The following is a 20,713-nucleotide window of genomic DNA, read 5'->3' as shown; positions in this document are numbered from 1 at the left end:
AAAGTTTTCGTTTTATTTCGCTGCCAAGTTCCTGTCACAACAATTTCCCCGGCAGCAGGCCGATTACAGTCAACGGGAAATTTCTTCCTTTGCCAAAATTACGATACTTTTCGCACACTACAAATACGCTTTGATGTTGTACAAGCAAAAGCGCTTAAACGTTGCTTACAGCAGTCACATTTTCAGCCAATTTTTGAAGTTTGACAGTACGACTGTCAACGCCAACAAAAACTTCATTCACGCACCGCCTACTTGCTTGTCAAAAATTCCAATATGGCGGGAATAGTGCTGACAGTTTGTATTGTGAAAATTGAGTTTTTGCTGCCGTTTATAAGTTTTTCAAGCCACATTGTAACAGCAATTCAGAAAAAAGCTCAACCGTGTCAGTTTTTTACTTTACAAAAAACCGGATCTAACTCAACAGTGGTTGAACACTTTGATTTTACTCCAACACTATACTCAATGGTAAGTACAAGTTCTTTCTAGTACAGTAAACTTATTTGGTACTTGTTACATGCGCAGGTATGTGAGTTTTATTTTAAAGCATCCTTCATTGTGAGAGCAACAAAAATAATTTTGAATGAATGTTGTTGGTAATAACATAAGAACCATTTACCAGTTTTGCTTACCTAGTTTCAAGGATTTTATTCACGTGATTTTTTTTCATTAAAATAGCTAAAGGTTTGGGGAATGTACGAAAGTTATTTTTGTCACCAAAAAAAAAATAAATGAAATATAAAAAAATGCAAGTTGAATGCAAGCTCAAATGAAAAAACTATCAAGTTGACCGATAAAATGATCCCGTGTCTAATTGACAGATGACATTTGCTCTGCTAGTACAACAACACCGAATTTGGTTTGCTCAACTGTCAGATGACAGTATCAAGCTAAATGACAGTGTTGCAAGATTTTCTTATTTGAAACCGTAAAATTAGTGTATGGCTGTTTTTTGACAGGTGTCATTGATTGAATCCGTCTCAAGATCGCGCCTTGTGCAACGTTTTGTTATTTCTGTTAATTGAGTGACTGAATCGATTGTAATATTTCAGAGAGTCAGTCAACTGGACATATATTTTTAGGATTGCAGGTAAATTGGTACGCCAATGATTTACACGAATAGAAACGGTGCTTTTATTGGATCGTGACTAACGATATCACGCGGCATTCTCTATCGTAAACAAATAATTGGGAAACGTGTTTTAAAGACAGGAATTTAGTTGGAAACTGAAAGAAACTTGTAGTTTGTATGTCTTTGGCCGCATCATCCGCAACGAACACGGATCGATGCGGTCGGTATGGGGTGGTGGCCCTGCGTCGGCATTCGGTCACGGCCGTTGCTCCATTTTCCTCCATCTTTCTCTCCGCCCCATTTAAAAACGAGAAAACTGTCACTTTGAAACACGTTTGGCAACAGCGCGTCTGCATTTACTAGCCCAAAAGGTCACGAAGTGACACAAACATCTAAAAAGTGTTGTTTTTTTTTTCGGATAGTTAAACTTCAACCTGTTACACACAAAGCCAGTGTTGTATCGATTGGGGCTTGGCATTGTGCCTGGTTTTGACCCACCTTTAGTAGTGCACGCACAAAAAAAAAAAAAAGACTACGATTTGGACGGTTGTTTAGATAACGCACACGTCTAAAAATAATAAAGGACAAGGGTTCGCTTTTCTCGAAAAAGGGAAAACTCGAGAGAGAGAGAACCTCAGGCAGTTGTGAAGGGTCGCAGGGGGTTCATTTCGACGAATTGCACGCGAGAGATATTTTTTTTCTTTAGCCTGGATCGAGTAGGAGGATTGTTTTGCAGCTAAAATTCGATTCGGCTGAATTTGATTTGCCCAACTTTAGTGTAAAACTATTCTATGATGTAGATGTGTTATGAAGGCACAACTCTGAAAGTAGTATTCTACAGCTGCATGGAGCCAAATTTGACATTTCTTAGGTCACGTGACAGCTGTCATAATTGTTGAAACCCGTTAACCAGTAACCTGTAAAAGTAGTTTCTAAAAAAAAAAACTTTATTGGCAAATAATTGCTAAATTAAGCAGCAAATTAGCATGTAAAAAACATTAATTTTTTTGCAATTGTACAGTACAAAATTAATTTGGGAAAATGTTAGTTCAGGAGATATTCCAGAAAATGGTGACATTTTGGTGACCAGAAACTTCCATTTTCCTCTGAAAAACCTTCAAAACTTTAACCTGCAATATTTCAGTGGTTTTTTAAGATACAGCAAACCACTCAAAAAGTCCCTCTTTTTCTCCTCTTTCCGGTGGTATCCTTCAAAACTACCTTATCAGTCTCGGTAACACAGGGTGGGCCAAAAAAGTAAAGTGGTTAGAGTTTGGTCACCCTGTATGCATTCCCAATGGGAAAGTGTCAGTTCAAAGTCTGGATTCAGTTTCTTTGACCTTTTTTACGCATTTTTGATCTTTTGCACTTTTTTCGTACTTCTACTAGTTCAGGAGATATTCCTGAAAATCCATTTTGGGGACCATAAACTCTTTTCTCTAAAAAACCGGTGGCCAATTAGAGCAATTACACTGTGAGTTGTGTTGACAGCTCCATGGGGCCAAATTTGACATATTTCGGGCATTATTGAGGTGTAAATACAAGTTACAACTGTCTAATGTCAACATAATCAACGTCACTACTAACATGTTGCAGATTCATGGTACTGTTTAATCAGTTTTGACAGTTGTCAGGTGACTATTAAACGTCATAGCTAGTTCATTTCGTCTACAACGTAATTGAAACAGTATAGTAAAACGTTTTGTCAATTAGAAGTTACAAAGTTTTCATCCATAAAAAGTGGCAATCGTGATGACAGATGTTAGGAATGTACCAAACAGTCGATTAATTTAAATGACAGTCGTAAAAGCTTTCCTTGCGGTCGATACGACTTGCGCAAACAATTTAAGAACCTTTTAAATGTGAATTGAGCCCGCCAGACGTGCGAAATTTACATAAAATCCTACGTTCCCCAAGGTAATGTTGAAAACCTTTATTACTCACCCCCTCACGGATGGTCTGAGTTCCACTAGGGATGTGACAAAAATTATCGACTAGTGCAACAGTTTGTTCACACTGCACTCCAAGGAGTGAAATAACAATTCCTTGTTGATTCATTCACTTGCTAATTACATCTGGTGCTACTTGCAATTTATATACTCTAATTAGATTTTGCCTAGCGACAATTGCTAATATCCTCGTGCTTTGCTACACTGATTTTTTTTGTAAATGCAGTGTTGCCAATTTAAACAATTAGCAACGCTCAATAGTCAGCCTATTGTTAATTGATGTGTACTAGAGTTGTTGCAGTAAGGATGTGTTGAAGGTATTTTTTTAAAATGTGTTAAAATTGTCAGAAGCGTCTAAAAATCATTTAAAAATCCTAGAAGCATTTAAAATTATTTTGGAAATTAGACATAAATTATAAAACTCATCACCCTCATCACCCTGTTAGATGATTAATTTCCCACTAAAATTAGTTGCTTTTTTAGTGCAAAAATTTTGTAATTTACAGGATTTGACTACTCAATTTATACCTGATATACTAGCAGTCCAAATTACCCCAGATCAGGCTTTTAAAATTTAATTTGAAACATAAATAATTAAGGAATTCTTGTCCTTTATCGCTCTATTACTTTAGTAATATTGTTATGTATGTGATATTGATGATGTTGTTATGTATTAAACAGCTTTTTTCTATTAAATTAGCCCCCTTTAACCGAAACCCTACAAAACGTTGGTGTTAATTGCCTAAAGGGACAAGCCCTAGAAAAACCTTACGTATCCAATTACTGGCCTGGATAATTGTATGCAATACGAAGTTGGTCACACTCAAAAAAGGGGTTGAGGATGTCATTAAAAAGGCGGCAACGTCGCCTTAAATAGCTTCCTGCAATGTTCGTGATTAAACTGCGTTAAATTGCGAAATTAGCAGGCTGGAAATGCGATTTTAGGGCACGAATATGCAAGAGAAAGGGTTGTTGCCACTTTTCCTCGTTTATTATACTGGTTGGGTAATTAAATGTTGTGGTTTCAGTATGTGGCGATATACACGGTCAGTTTTATGATCTTATGAAATTATTCGAGGTGGGCGGGCCGCCCGCCAGCACAAAGTACCTTTTTCTGGGCGATTACGTGGATAGAGGATATTTTAGTATAGAGGTAAGTTTACACCATCAACAGTTTCCCCAAAACACCTTAAAAATCTTGTAATTTCAGTGCGTATTGTACCTGTGGGCGTTAAAGTTGTGTTTCCCGGCAACACTGTTCCTGTTACGAGGGAACCACGAGTGTCGCCATCTAACAGAATATTTCACATTTAAGCAAGAATGTAAGTGTGTGAATGGTAACGATCAGTGGTTGATTTGGCTCACCCTGTAGAACTGACCTATAATAAGTCACAAGTTTTCGTTTTAAGTTAGAAAAAAATCAATACGGTCCTGTCGGTTTTTTATTTAAATGTGCACCCATTGATTTATCGCAATCCGGGCGGGATTTCTCTCGCCTTCCGTTCCAGATTTTGTCGTCCCACCCGTTTTATTTTACCCGAATGAATAATACATCCGGATTTTTCCGCCTCGACTTTGTGTGCGTTTTTTTTTTAACGCACCGGTATATACGAAAATAATCCTATATAGACAGGGCCGTATCGAGAAAAATTGTGTGTTCCTCCCGAAAATTGTCTAATCTCTTTGTAAAGGCACTAAACCTTACTTGTTTCAAATTTCCAGAGGCCTCTAAAATAATTTTGGAAATCATTAAAAACTACCAGGATGCTCTAAAAACCTTTTGAAAATGACGGGAGCCTCTAAATACTAAGTGTCCTAAACATCCAATTATTTTTTTCAAATTGCCTCTAGAATTATTTTGGAAACGTCAAAGCCATCTGGTTACTATTAAAAACCGTACAAAAATTGCCAGAATGCTCTAGAATTTTTTTGGAAATGCTCTAACTCCTACTGGGAGCCTCCCAAAAATTGCCAAACATTCTGTAAGGGTCCTAAACTTTCCAAGAATGTTTTAAAATTGCTCTAGGCCTCTAGAATAATTTTGGAAATGCCAGAGCAGCTGCAAATACTACTAAAAACTTCTCAAAAACGACCAGATGGCTATACAAGTGCCCGATATCTTCCAAGAAGTTTTTAAAATTTTGTTAAATCGCAAAAACTGTCAAAATGCACTTTTTTTTTGAAAAAGAGACAATCAAATTCAAAAGAGTACAGTGTTACATAAAATTGTGTGGAAGAACTGTTTAAATAGTGTTGAAACATTTTAATCGTTCAGTTCGTGTGTACTTCACGTCTGGCAATAGCACTGTTAGTACGAGCATCCACTGTGACGTCACGCTCTTCACGTTTTTACTTTTTACCTTATTTTGGTCTGCCAGAAATGCGGACATTATCAAGCACTGATCGTGGTTGGAGCTTTTAGAGTATGTACGGATGATTAATTGGACTTTTTCTTTGTTATTTAAGGTAAAATTAAATATTCGGAACGAGTATATGACGCCTGCATGGAGGCGTTCGACTGCCTGCCGTTAGCGGCGCTCATGAACCAACAGTTCCTCTGTGTACACGGCGGACTGTCACCGGAGATACACAATCTAGATGATATACGAAAGGTATGGCCTTTTTTAATTACCTTAGTAAGAAAAATCAACAACTGGCAATAATTCTCGGATGGGGAAATTGGTTTCGCGCTCCTCGTTTTCGGCTTATTTTCCCAGGGAAGATTGGAAAATTATTAATGACCGTGCTGCCATCGTTCGCGACGGTATAGAACGGCATTAATTGATTTTTTTTTTGCTTAACGATAACGAGTGCAAACTCATTTTTAATATTTTCTCACCCACAAATTTTTGCGTGAAATGGTTATGCACTTAATCATTTTCTTTTTATCTTCAGTCTTCAGCAAAACCCACTGAAAGTTGGAAAAGTTTTCGGTAAATGTCGTCAAATTGCTAACGGGACAATAAAGCGGTTTTAATTTTAAAATTTCTCCAATAAACGCATTTCATTCGTTTTTACTGCATTTTTTACGATTGCCACAGCAATTTTAGCATTGGTGCGCAATAAACGCCCCGGCAAAGGCATTAAAACCTTGAAAGGTTATTCAAACGTGCACTGCACTGACCATAAATGCGCCATCAAGTTTACTACCTTTAAAACAGTTTTTTAAGCCGTGGCATTACAGTGAAAGCACGTCACTGCTTTGTTCAAGCACTAATGGCCTAAAATCTTCACAATCCCAGTTTCTGATTTGGCGCAGCAGTTTCAGCCTTAATGAAGGTCCCTGCTTGGCAATTCTGTGAATGCACCTTAAGGTCCCTTTGCAACATTTGAATAAAACAAATATTTCGTGTGCTTTTCGGGCCAAAAAGTCCTCCGGGGACGCTCCGGAGGTTTTGAATTATTGATGCCTTATACCGTTCGAAACGCTGCATTTTGGATGTGTTCCATAAGTTTCGCTTTATTTACATCCAAGCTCAGAGATGGGTAAATGAGACTGAATAATCATGTAAAAACAGCACATTTTTTTGACCAATCAAAACTACCCACTGCTGGCTTAAGAAACGAGGTTAGGTTGGTAACTATCACAGCTGACAGTTGCACAAGTAGCTTCAATTTGACTGAGCGTCGTTTTGTTATTTAAAGAGCTACAAAACAGTGTAGAGAAAGAAAATTGTAGGGAATTTCATCCTCTACAGGATTGTATTAAGGTGTTTTGCCCTTAAGGGCTTGAAAAATTGCTTTTTTTGTGTTTAAATACTCTAATCTGTTGTAAAAACTCTAGCAGATATGATTGATTCTGTAGAGCGATGGGGAATGTGAATTCCTTAATTTTTCGTTTGGGGTTCGGTAAGATCGAAATTTGCTTATACAAACTAGTGAACTAATAGGGTTTAGGTTAGTAAGCATTGAAATAATTGCCAAACGAAAATCCTCCTTACTGGCTTTTTTTTTGGGGTTGTTTTGTGAAGTTCCAAACTTCAAACATATGGAGATACACACAAAATCTATTTGAATTTCACGAAACAGTAATTTCGCTCCCACGTTCCCTTTTGTAAAAGGCGATATAATGCGTTGACATATTTTTTTTTAATCGATCCAAACTGCTCTTGCGGTAAATTGTGATCGCGTGCCGAACGGCCCCGAGTAAAACATGCAGCTATATTGGATTTTTTTAAAAAAAATTAAATTAATAAAGTGTTTCTTGTCCGTTAAACTTACGAACAAATATTTGTTAATAGAGTAACTTAATAAAAGTTGATTCAAAGTTGGTCACATCACGTGACACTGTCAACATTACAGCGTTGCCAAAACAGTGTTAATTACAAAAAGTGGCCCAAATTTGATTTGTCCAATTTAGTAATAATTAATCACCAACTTCTTATTGTGAGGGTTGTAAACACAGCCTTTACTTATTGTAAACCCCAAAGTTTGGTTTTCCAAAGTGAAACGGCCATTAGTTATTTCACGGTCCCTTTATGGAGAATTATGGCCCGTTCAAATTACTGTTTATTTGACCATAAAATGTCTGGTAATCTCAGAAATGTGGTAACAACCCCGAATTTGATGACAGGTTTGCTCTATAATTTTCCAGTACAAACAGAGCTTTTTGTTGATTGGTTCAAATGGAAAAATATAATGTAAGCACTCTTTAAGGCAGTAAACCAATTTATTTCCATTCTAAACTAGCCCAAGGCAACTAAATCTTATAAATTAGAAAGGAAAATCAATTTATCCAGTTGCATGAAAAATGGAAAGAAGGAAAATTGATGAAGGAACATCTCACGGTCTATTTAATCTGGTTTATCTGGCTGAATTTAAAGATAAATAATAGCGAGACCGAACAAAATGGTTTTCCATATACGCAAAGGCCACTAAAGAGACTGTGCAACGTTGCCACAAATTTAACTGTCCTCGGGTTTGAAAAGTTGCCTCGTATTTTATTATTACGCAGATTAAAACTGGGGACTTTATTAAAAATGGCCTGCATGGGAGTCGTAATTAAAACAAACTGGATCTGGACGTCCAGTTTGCCAGCCAGGAAAATTTTGATAAATTTAAGGAAAAGCTAGATAGCAGAACTGACGTGGCAACAGACTAAATCTTAAAAAAAGTCGGTTTGATGATAGAAACACTTAAATGTCAAGAAAATTTTATTGTAAAATTCGTCCCCCTCATCGCTCTAATATTTCACCTGGACGACCATTTAGGGCAAAACTACTCTCTTCCTCTCTTCTAGAGAATGAAGAAATACGTTTAAAATTGCTTGGTCCCTAAGTAAACCATCAATTCGATCATAATGTTTTCAAGACTAATCTTCATTAATATGAGCAGCTGGGAAAATGACCGAGTTTTCCTGGTATAAAGGGTTGCATCTGCATTTTCCCACGAAACAAAACCTTTTTAACTGGAATGCATACATTTAAATTGTTTTTTTCCATATTTATAAACCGCAAGCTGCAGTTGATTTATGACCATAATACACAATAAAATATCACTTTTGTCTGGGTCATATCTTTGACAGATTTGACTTTTGAAACGTCAATTGAAAGTGTTACGTCATCCCAATTTATTTTGAGTGTCGTCCTAGATCTGGGGGGATACAAACAACGTTGCAGTAAAAGCGTCATTTCCATAAAAATATCCATTATCCAAATAGCATTAGTTATTTGTTCCAACTTTTAAAATCCACTTAAAACAGACGAAAATCCTGTTAGTTGTTTGCCAAACGAATTATGAATGTAGCTATTCTCATGTTTACGTTTTCCTGAGAAAATAATGGAGTTGTATTTTTTGATTTACGTTAGATTTTCGGGCTTTTTTGCTCTTCTATTGGAAACCCATACACGAAAATTACGGTCCTGTTAGGCTTTAAATTGGTAGAATTGTTCAAAAGCTGCCCGATGATGGTGATATAATAGACAATTTCTGGATTTCTGTACATTTGACGCTGAATGGAAAGTCATTTCAAGGGGCCAACACCTACTCTCGTGCCTCCCAAATGGGGAAACAAGGCTTTGCGGGACAGATTGGGTCGATATATTGCTTCGCAATTTATAAAGTAACGTTGTTGGTTTTGTTGTTGACGCCCAAAGAGTGATTTTTTTTTTCTGGAAAACAAGGTCAAACACCTTCTAGCGTCCAAAAACCAAATATATAGTGCAACGTTGCCAAAATGTTACTTTTCCAGAATGAAACTCCCCCTATTTGGGTCATGTACCTTTTTGTTTCCTGATGTACAAAAAGTGGATTTTAAAGGTTTTAAAGAAAAATCCAAGCAAAATCCCTCGTAGCCATAAAAGACGTTTAACGGACTATTGTCCGCTTTTAATTACTCTATAAACTGTGCGACTTTTATGGCAAAACCTCATTCCACGAGCTGAAACGACAAGAAATTTAATAACGGGAGCCCTTATTGTACGGTCCATATAACCCTATCTGTGGCTGTAAAAACTTGTGTCGTATTAAGGGCGATTAATTCTAAATGGGAGTTAATCCTGGCTCATTTCCCCAATTTCACCAGAAAAACCTAAATATACATTCTTATAAAGGTCACCGGGTAAGGGTTATAAACGGAAAAAGCCAATATAGTTAGATAATCAATTTTAACCAGTAAATTGAAATTCATAGTAATTTTTCCTAAAAAGTTTAACATAAGCTGATTTTTACTTTTTAAACAACCAATTCCTTGTCGATACAACAGTTAAACAAATCCAGTAAGGATCATTTTCCTTTGAGAATAGTTTCACTGTTTACGCTAAATCCCATTACCTCATTAGTTTGTGTTAAGCAAATTTCGACTTTATGGACTGGGATTTGAAAGAACCTGGCTGTTTCTAAGATAGTTCCTTAGCAACAAAATACCTACAGGGTGTACATTGTATATAAACTTTTGTCCTTAGACAATCTTATGGTTAGTTTTGGTTAAAAAAAATATTTTTTGTTACAGTTAGATCGATTTAAAGAGCCACCAGCCTTTGGTCCAATGTGCGACCTTCTGTGGTCGGATCCTTTAGAAGACTTTGGTAACGAAAACAACGCAGAACATTTTTCACATAATTCTGTCAGAGGCTGCTCATATTTTTACAGGTGAAAAAATTAAATTAAAAGTTTTTGAAGTAATCTAGTTTAAAAAATTTCAGCTACGCTGCCTGTTGCGACTTCCTCCAAAACAATAATCTCCTCTCAATAATTAGAGCGCACGAAGCACAAGACGCTGGGTAAGTAGTATAACTGGCAACAATGTTTTAGTGATCAAAGCTAACGAAGTGCAGTTTGGCCCTTCCCTGTACTGTTATAAAATGCATATAAACATTCACTTTTAGTACCCTCGTTCACGGAGGTAAATGAGCTCTGGAAGTCCCAAAAGTAGGTTATGTATCGAATTGTCTTAACAAAAGCAAATGTATAAGATACAATTACTTTACATTTTCCTAGTTTTTGGTTTATTCTGTTTTTTTTTTTATCAGATATTTTAGTAGCAAAATTGATGATTTTTAATCAAAAAGCATGTGACAATTGCTACTTTTTTCTATGGTTGAGTACCTGAAACTATGACAGCTAAAAAACCGTCAGAACACAACGAAACAATGTCTAAACTACGTTTTAAGCGCCCCTATCCAGAAAATAACAAATGTTTTCTTTATTTTCCGAGGCTCTCCCTGCAATCTCCAAATTTATGTTTAGATCCTCCCGCCGTGCGCTAACTTTCCGTAAAGGGTCGTTAGTCCTTCTGAAAGGTTTTTTCATCATCTTTGTCGCTTTATTTTAGCCCTTTGCGCCATCATCAGAGAAAGCGCTCTTTTGTACATTATCAAGTAACTTTTCGGGATTTTAGGGCTGACGAACACACACATTCCTAAAGGGGCGAAATTAATATCCGTTACTGTCAAACAAATATGACGTCACCCAACTTTGGTTTTGGTTTTACTATACTTGAGGGTAAAATTCAATCATTCTAATGACTTTAAAACCAAATGGTGATTTATTATGTGGGTGACGTTTACTTCCTATGCTTCGGGGGTGGTTATTGTTTAATTTGCGCCTTTTTCGGGTGGTCTAGGTGCCAAAAATCGTAGACACCAGCCGAAAAGACGCCAGATTAAACTTTTTGGCAACCCTACAGGGTCGGAGTACAAGAGATTTATTGGTATCCTTGACTATACGGCCATAGTGCAGCTAATTGCAAATTTGGCAAGCAATAAACTTGTTTTCTGTTCGTCCTGAAAATAATTGGTAGTTTCCAGGTCCGTAAAACGTAAAAGTTGCAATTGATGCGTCAAAATGTTTAAGTTTGAATAAAGTACAGAAAAAAAAATTGTCCAACTTTGATGCCCTCTAGCGGCCAAACGGTACAACCTGCTTTGCAATGTTGACACTCCTTAGAAAGCCCATTTTATTGGCCATCCATGGATATATAAATATATGTACAAAGTGTAGTAAATAAGCGAAAAAAATTGTTTCGAATGACTGACCTCATACAAGTGCAAAAAAATATATTTAACATTAAGGCCCTCTGATGGTCAAACGGTAAAACAATTGTCACATGACACTCCATTGTGTACAATCAGGGTAATTCACGTGATAACGGTCAAATTATCATCTGACGAAGATAGAATATTGTTAGCAAGCAAAATTAGCCTTTACCTTTTAAAATGTGGGGCAACAGCGCATTGAAACCAAACTAACTTTGAGAACCAACACCGTTTAGCACACGCGAGAGTTCAAAATATCCCATGGCACGTGCAAAACATCAAAAAAACACTAAAAATTGGGTGAAATACTCGCGTACCCCAAATTGCACCGCCATTACTAAAAACATGTGTCAAACTTTGATCGAGTAGGCTTCGACAGTGTTTTGACAGTACGGAATGTTAAGCTGTGTTTACATTAATGCAGAATTATAAGGCTGGGGCCCTTACAGTTTGTGTAGTATAATAGTAATTTCTTAATAAATACATTACAAGTAGTTTTTGTTTGGTTAATTTATATGTAAAAACATATTGGGGCAGTTTGTAATTAATTGTACAGTTTTATAACTCTGCCGTAATTATCACTAGGGAAAATTTTGCAAAGGAAAATAATGTCTCAAGATAAAGCGCGGGTTATTTTCACGTGAAAACACGAAACTCATTAACAGCCTGCCCTATCTGGCCGTAATATAAAATTAGTTATTACAGATAACAACTTTCTACATAATTACTATTATTCCCGAGTAGTATGGTTGCTTTCGATAATAACCACTGAATATGAATATTCCACCTCCTAATAAAAAGTTTTGCACACGTAGGCATTTTAATATGACCTTACTACTTATGACGTACTTTAGCACTACTTTTTGGTTTTTAGGTATAGAATGTACAGGAAGAGTCAGACGACTGGATTTCCATCACTTATAACCATATTTTCGGCGCCCAATTATTTGGACGTGTATAATAATAAGGTAGGTTTTAATCACTAAACCAAAACTGGGTCACCTTGTATATTCTTCATTTCAGGCGGCGGTATTAAAGTACGAAAATAACGTGATGAATATTCGTCAGTTTAACTATTCCCAGCATCCTTATTGGTTGCCTAACTTCATGGACGTGTTCACGTGGTCTCTGCCCTTCGTTGGGGAAAAGGTCACCGAAATGTTGGTCAACGTGCTCAACATCTGTTCAGATGACGAGCTGGTTTCTGAGGGCGACGACGCCCTTGAAGAAGGTGAGCGCCCTGAAGTTTACCATCCCTTTTTTTTTGGTTTACTTAATCCAGTCACTGGATTATTTTTACAGTCAATGAGGTAGTTGCCGTATTGTTGAGCATTTATTGTTTCATTTCAGCCATAAAAGAACGTAAGTTTCCTTTAAGGTTGACACAAGTTTCAAGGTGTCAATCCTTCGGTGAGTCTGTGAACTAACCGAAGTAATATCCAGTTTATACCTCCAATTAAGGTTCAAATTAGCTTAAAACAAATCACTAATGCTATGAAATAAAGCATCTTAAGGCAAGCAAAATTAGACCTTAACTACAACGTTAGTTTGTGATTGGTCAAAAAAGCAGCTTTCAGCTTGCTGTTTTTTCCTGGCCAATCACAAACCACGAACCGTTGTGGGTCACACAAGTGACAGCTGTCAAATTTTACAATTGGTTGGGTTGAATTTGGAGGTATAAACCGTTTTAGAGTGGAACAAAAAAAAAACTAACAACAATATTTTTTGCTCTGTAAATAACCTTAACTAACTTAATCATAAGCAACTACCTCAATTTGTGTACCTCATTTTTAGAAAATGAGGCTTAAATACACAAAAAATCACCCACCCTGTATACACTTTAAACAGTTCACGCTTTTTTTCCCAATATTTATATTTTAATATGAAAAATTGACTGATTGGAAACGTATTTTTTTCTTTATTATTTCTCTCAATGCTACTTGGATTCTATATAGATGGTAAGGATCAGTTTCCCTATATATTTTCCCCTACCCTTGTCAAATATTATTATTATGAGAGTAACCAGTGGCGTATCTAGGATTTTTTTAGTAGAACATTGTAAATTCTAGCTACGTCACTGCGTTAACAGCTTTTTTTCCAATTTGTAGTCTAGAGTGCCTGTATAGTTTTTTTTTTCATTACTTTTTAAGTTTTAAATCATTTTTTTGGTTACTTTTTAAATCTCCAAGAAGTTTTGCGATATTTGGCATTTTTTTTTATTTTTCAATGGCCAAAAAATAAGACATATACTGCCAAATATAAAAATACACACACACTCACCTTAGTACTGCTATGGCCTGCCCTTTATCCCTTTGACAGTCGATTTCTACCTTAATTAATAGTGTTTTTGTCTTTAATTCCACCAAGTAGCATATCTTAAATTTTTCAAAGCACTGCATAATCTCTACGGCACTTTTATACTACAATTTAATAATCATTTAATATAGACTGGGAGCTGATTGTAACTAATCAGACATCAGCTCCCGATCTATGATTGTTACACTGATTGAAAAGCACCCCCTCGTATTTTGCTTGATATTTTTCCCCTATTCTGACACTCTATTTTTCACTATTCTCTTCTCGTCTATATTCGGCTTGGATCGCAATACCCGAACAGCGAAACAGGCTAAAATTGTTAATAAAAAACCTGGTAAGTTTTCACCGGAACATGCAGAGCTTGAACAGAGGAGTTTTCGATAACATTTATAACTGCATTACAGTGATTTTCATTTTTGTTCAGCCAACTTTTCAGAAAATTGCCAAATTTTTACTAGCAGAATTGCCCTTTCGGCTTTAGTGCAAAGATCTCGGAAACCATAAGATTTGTGTCGTTAAGATCAGTAGAAAATTCGAAGGGTACCCTGTAAGGATCACTGAGACGACTGTTACAGTGAAATTTGACATTTTAGTCTCAGTTTGTTTTTATTACTAAAAAAAATCAGACAAATCTTACAGACATTATATGGGGTGGTCAAAACTTGATTTTTACGGCTACAGAAATACTGAATCACTCTGTAACTGTCAAAATAGCCAACATACTGTCTGTTAAAGTGATGAATATCAATTTTAGACTTCAGTCGAATTTGTCTCATAATAATTAAAAAATGGTCAAAAAGACAGTGACTAGGTTTATTCAGAAGAATTTTTTCCACAAATGTAAAGACTTTTGTATTGAGATTTGTTCAACACATCTTTCAAGAGTATTCCTACGTTGTAAACGCAGTCAAATTATTCAATAAGTTCATACAAAACGCTCGTTTGACTGTGGTACTAGGTTTACTCAGGAAGACTTTTACCAGAACTTTGCCTACATTTACCCTGTAACGGTTTTTGAGATTCCTGCACTCTGTACAGTCTACACATGCATTTTGTTTGAATATACTGTTTGTTTTGTAAATTTCTTTGTTAGTAAGGGCGTTTCTGCTAGTGTAACCGGCTACAAAAGGAAAATGTACGGGTCGTTTCAAAAATGTTACCACCAAAATTTCACCCTATTAAGAGTAAAATACCAAAAGAAATTGAAGAATGTCCACCATTCCATCGTAGTTTTTTTGATTCCTTTATTTCTTGGACTGTTTTTTAGATTTTACTGTTATTGGTAGTAGTCGTGCCGCATGATGCATTTTTTAATTATTATACAGAGTGGATTATCACACGTTTGAGCTATATATTTAATATATTTGGCATTATTGTTCTGACTCCCTGTAAAAGCATTTTATATCATGTATTTTTTTTTTTTTTTGAGTTTTTCATATAACAACAGTGCTTTTTGTTATTTTTTGTGATATGCTTTCAAAACTTTTGGTTTTTAATCAACTAAAAAGTTTTTGATTTATTTTGTTTTTTTTTTAACATCATCCTACTCTGATAACGCTACAGTTTTCTATATGCACCGTTTGTTTTTATTTTTTTTCTATACTTCCGCGTCTACCGCACACTTTGGCTGACCGATATGTCTGTCTTCGTTCAATACGACGTTCGTTGGCGCTACTCACACATTTTGGTAAGTTTTTCCTGTTAATTTGTTTAGTTAAGTCTGTATAGTCGGCTTACAGGGTGTTTCAAAGCTTTGAAAACACTCGTACACGCTTTTTAAGTTTAAACGAGGTGGTGACACCCTGTATAGTACACTGTATATACAGGATGAGTCAGGGTTGTGACTTACTCTGTAGATTTTTTGGTAGTATACCTGATTTTTGAACTAAAAGTGGAAATATTATAGGGGCAGCAGCTAATTTACGAAAAGAGGTTATCCGCAATAAAATCAGGGCGATTGGAAAAATGGCCCGTGTATTCTCTGTTTTAAGGTAAGCACAACCACCCTTAGTCCCACATTGTGTCCGATTTAAGCCTCCTTCCCCTGCAAACTTAATAATTCAGTTTGCTAATCACGTTGCAGAGAGGAGAGCGAATCTGTGCTTCAGCTTAAGGGCCTCACGCCAACTGGAGCTTTGCCCTTGGGAGCCCTTTCTGGTGGAAAAACCAGTCTTAAGAACGGTAAAAAAACTGTTTCCTGCCACTGGTTTTTGCTAACATTTTTGGGTGTTTTAGCGTTACAAGGTTTCTCGCCGAACCATAAGATTACCAGTTTCGCCGAGGCCAAAGGGTTGGACGCCATCAACGAGAGGATGCCGCCCCGCAAAGACGCCCCACCATCGCCGGCAGCTGAAGAACCGGGCGCCGCCCAATCGAATCACACGACCACAACGCCACAGACGACGACGCAGCAAACTAACGCGCATTCGTGAGCTGCGCTCTCGGTCGCCTAGGGGTCGCTCGCTACCGATGTTACCAGCCCGGCGCAGGTATTAGCCGCCATATTGAATTTTGACAGAACAAATTTCGTGTTAGATCAGTTTCAAGTGCAAAAAATTGGGTCAAATTTGTCGCCCTCTAGCGGCCATATTGGATTGAGTCGTTTTTGTTGCCACATTTCGTTTTTTTGGCGGAAACTTAATTTGTTTTGAAACGTGGGCAAATTTAGTCATTTCACTTATTCATTAAGGCAACAAAGCATTATATACAGGATGGAAAAAATAAATTGGACAGTCGTGACGTTATTTTAATCATATTTCAATCTGTCATAAACTTGGAAACTGTCATATACCACTCCCTCAAGCTATAAAATACTAAAACTAGTTTAAAAGCTATACAGTCAGTGTAAATAGTTGTTTTATTCATATTATTATGCAATTTATAGTTCATAAGATGTTTTTGGCAGTTGTGACGTGTAACTGTCATTTTGAATATATTTCGATCTGTCACAATTGTGGTAATTGTCAAATACAACCATGACGCTATCAAACAATAAAACTGTCAATTCCAATGATTTCCCTGGTCTCAAATTAGTTGAAAATGAGTATAAACTTGAGTTTTTAAAAATTTGAGCGCCATCTTTGATTTTCTCAAATTCAGTGACAGTTAGCGTCAAACCGACAGTTCCAATGAATTCCCTGACCACAAATTAGTCGAAAATTAGTATAAACTGGGTTTTTTTTAAATTTGGCCGCCATCTTGGATTTTCTTAAATTCAGTGACAGTTAACGTCAAACCGACAGTTCCAATGAATTCCCTGACCACAAATTAGTCGAAAATTAGTATAAACTGGTTTTTTTTAAAATTTGGCCGCCATCTTGGATTTTCTCAAATTCAGTGACAGTTAACGTAAGTCAATTTATGGATACTATCAAAATCTGCTCCATGAAGCTATAAAATGACAAAACTGCTACAATCAGTTAAAGTGCATCTTAAAAGTTTTTTAGAGCTCCATGAGCAGGATTTTTGATAGACGTGACGTAAAGCTGTTTGGTTTGGAGTCAAAATGCTACAAACTGTCAAATACCACTCTGTAAAGCTATAAAAGTAAACAAAGAGGTAAATGTTCTTTTTAAAAAAAATCTAGGGAATTTTAGTAAAATCTGGCAACACTGATTTTGCCGTATACATTGAAAAACAAACCTTTTTTTTTAGGGAACGACCCATCGATCAAGTCGTCCCCAAGCGGCGGCCCTCTATCGTCACCCCAACGGAATCAACCGCTCCCCCCCGCACCACACTACGTCATCACTGTGGGGGGCTGACAGGTCCGACAGAGAAGCAACTAGCTGGTCTGATGCTTCGGTCTCGCTCTTTCACACTGCTCTCCTTAACAAGCGGCGCGCGCGCCCTCTACCGATTCATTTTTCCTGCTGTTTGACGGTGTCACATTTTTCCCGTTTTATCTACGTCATTAATTAGTGGAAATTTAAGGTTACATAATAATTATATTAAAAACAAAATAAGGTTAATTGTGAGCTTCAAAAAGGTCAATCTGGCAACTCTGTTTCTGTGTACATACACCTCCGGGTCTTCTAGTTATTTCAATTCAGCAGTTCCAGTATACAGTGTGTCCCATGTTGTTCCCTTTCTGTGGTTTTTAAGACTATTTGTCCTAACCTAACTGTTTCTGCCATATTGGATTTATACAGGGTAAGTAGTAAGTATTTACTGTATTTTAATTTTTCTTCCTTCAGTGAGATTGAAAAATACATTTTACGCACTATTTAATAACGTAAAAATCCAATATGGCGGACGTAGGACACTCTGTACACCAATAAACAATTAATGCCACATTGTTGAGTTTCAGAGTGAGATTTTCAGGGACACCCTGTACCAACAACCCAAAACCTGGTAATTAATCATCGTTAACGTCTGTAAATATCTGGGACACCGTGTATATATACAGGGCGTTAAAAAAAAATGGATATGTCAGTCAGAGCGCACTGTGCATTAGCGAGCTGGCCTTGGCTGTTACGCATGCGTGTTGAGTGATATAAAGCGTGCCATAGACTCAAAAAAAAAAAAAAACAAAACTCCTGTCCGCCTGAAATTTCGTGTTCATCCCGCATTACGTGTAATTGGTTATTTTTTCTCTTGCCAGGGTCGGACTGGACTACTTTTAGTACTATCTCTCTTTCTCTTTCTCTCTCCGTTTTGTTTGTTTTTAGGGCTGTCAAGACTGATATATATGATATAGTTTTGGTGGGGTAGCAGTTCGACTTTTGGGGGTTTGTTAATTTTGTTTTAATTAATAAATAATTAAAAGGCAGATTTCTTGAATATCTCTCGAACACTGTGAAACTTCTTATTAATTAGGTATAGTAACGTTAAATAGGTAAGACTAACTTTTAGGAAACTTCCAATTATTGCCTTTTTACTGGTGTTAATGTGTTTTTTAAGTTTTCCTTCTCTCAAACGTCAAATATTAATGAAATTATAACCTCACAAACACACATCTTCACCTACTTACACAAACACAAAGAAACGTGCTGTACTTACTGATGAGTTTTTGTTGATTGTACAAATTGTGTTTATATTATATCTAATATTAAAAATATGATTATAATACATTTTACAAATTTCCTCTTCGTCTGAGACATTACTAAAATGTCCCCGAATTTGGATTTGGTGATTATTCACACCAAAGTTTCAATTCGAAAACCCTCTGTATATAATTGTACAAAATATGTTAATCAAGTAAATGTTTATTCACTTTTAAATATTTATAATGAATCTCTTGCACCAGTGTTCTTGTTAGGAAAAACTATTAAAAAATAGTCGATTTCTCCGAGTGTGAGTGGTGTAATTCTTAAATTTGCCAGAGAACCTGAACATTTTGTTGTATGATCGAGTGTTTAAATTAATTATGTATCTAATAATCTTATTCTGTAAATTTTCTCTATAATATATTATATACAAATTAAATATAAAAGTTATAGTTAATTATTACTTAGGGTATAATAATATTTAAAAGAAAATATCTCAAAAAAATACCAACTTATATAAAAAGATATCAAAAATTTCATATGGCGTCCCTTAAAAAAAAAAACTTTTATACTGAGTCTTGTCGCTGTAAAGAGGCATTTTAATAACATATTATGGCCCATTCACACAAAATGTTATACAGTGTGTCCAGGATAATGAGAACTCTCTTTATTTTGGACACACTGTATTTATAGCTCTATTACCAGGATTCATATTTAATATAAAAATACATATAATCATATAATTGGTTAAAAGTAGGATATATTTTCCGATTTCTTAAATTAACGTTAAGGACACGCTGAACTGACACGCTGTACATTTTTTTAAGAATACCCTGTATATCCAAAAAATAATGTATACTGCAAAGAAGCCTATGCTTTATTTTTTTTTGACACTCTGTATAACCCCGCACTAATTTGTACCATTTTTGCTAAGACACCCTCCCCCCCTCTAATGGTCTTTAAAAATCGTGCTTATACAGGGTCATTCAAAAACGTTCTTTCACTGAATTTTCTAATTCCAATTGAAGTTAATTTAAAAATTCACCCTGTACAGAGTGAAACAAAAATCTGAAATTTTCAGAATTTGTAAGGGTAGGTGTGCTGTGTTAGTGTACCAAGTTTCGTCACACATTTACGGTTATACCAACCCGCTTATTTTAAATGAGACACCTTGTATAGTATTACTTTTTTAGGAATTGAACAAAACCATAATATTAGCCAACTGTCAAATTCCATCATTGTGACGTCAAATTTGCTCAGCACGCTTGATATTGATATACATGCACAGCCTACTTTACCGTTAATAAACGTCATATTAGACTTTTGGGGGATAAAAATCATTTATTATGTTTATTAAAATTTATTGTGATTATTAAAAAAAAAAAACAATTTTTCACATAAGTTCAACTTTTTTTATAATTCTCCCTGTATAGCACAACTTGATTGTTTTTGTCAAATACGAAACTAATTTGAATCAAAAGATATAGAGAGTGTTTCATTTAAAAATTACAAGTAAGTTTTCAGTGGCGTACAGCGTGTCAGCTGCTGTAATATAAATAAAACCATCACTATCCTCTCTTTTTTCTATTGGCTAAAAGAAGCCACAACCAAAATGAAATAGCTCCTTTTATTGTTCTGTCTAAGGGTTATTCCGTGCAAAATTTGAACACAACCCCCTCGTAACAACACTGTGCAGTTTGGCCCTAACCCCCTCCCTTAAACCTAACCTAATAAAAGGGGTGCCTTTTAGTAATTAAATTCAGTGTGTGTGTCATGGCGCTGACAATCACATTCTGAGGGACTTAAATCCACGACAACTTCCGGTTTAAAAAGCGAAAAACCCTCAGACAAGTTCGATACTTTAGGTTAAGTTATTTGAGTGGCTAAACAATGCCAGTAAGTCGAATTTTCTAGTTC

The 20,713-nt window shown here is 36.0% G+C and overlaps 1 protein-coding gene across 8 annotated transcripts in view; it reads left to right on the top strand.

Annotated features, from left to right (window-relative positions):
- LOC145734716 (serine/threonine-protein phosphatase 2B catalytic subunit 2-like) overlaps nucleotides 1-20,459 on the top strand; it is a 31,698-nt gene extending 11,239 nt beyond the window's left edge. Inside the window, exons 3-15 of one of the 8 annotated variants that reach the window (XM_081988266.1) lie at nucleotides 4,047-4,171; nucleotides 4,229-4,340; nucleotides 5,485-5,630; nucleotides 9,968-10,107; nucleotides 10,161-10,238; nucleotides 12,367-12,460; nucleotides 12,516-12,723; nucleotides 12,843-12,854; nucleotides 14,110-14,142; nucleotides 15,724-15,799; nucleotides 15,892-15,989; nucleotides 16,044-16,297; nucleotides 17,463-20,459. In XM_081988266.1, the coding sequence (XP_081844392.1) occupies nucleotides 4,047-4,171; nucleotides 4,229-4,340; nucleotides 5,485-5,630; nucleotides 9,968-10,107; nucleotides 10,161-10,238; nucleotides 12,367-12,460; nucleotides 12,516-12,723; nucleotides 12,843-12,854; nucleotides 14,110-14,142; nucleotides 15,724-15,799; nucleotides 15,892-15,989; nucleotides 16,044-16,240 (1,319 nt within the window). In that variant the 3' untranslated portion in view covers nucleotides 16,241-16,297; nucleotides 17,463-20,459. Of the gene's footprint in view, nucleotides 1-4,046; nucleotides 4,172-4,228; nucleotides 4,341-5,484; nucleotides 5,631-9,967; nucleotides 10,108-10,160; nucleotides 10,239-12,366; nucleotides 12,461-12,515; nucleotides 12,724-12,842; nucleotides 12,903-14,109; nucleotides 14,143-15,720; nucleotides 15,800-15,891; nucleotides 15,990-16,043; nucleotides 16,298-17,462 lie in introns of all 8 variants that reach the window. The other 7 variants (XM_081988265.1, XM_081988268.1, XM_081988267.1 and 4 more) reach the window with 7 other exon arrangements.
- Nucleotides 20,460-20,713: the final 254 nt, after the last annotated feature.

This window comes from Ips typographus, linkage group LG10 (genome assembly GCF_016097725.1).
Source record: "Ips typographus isolate SLU linkage group LG10, UJ_Ityp_2.0, whole genome shotgun sequence".
NCBI lineage: Eukaryota > Metazoa > Arthropoda > Insecta > Coleoptera > Curculionidae > Ips > Ips typographus.
This window is presented reverse-complemented; position numbering and strand designations above follow the sequence as displayed.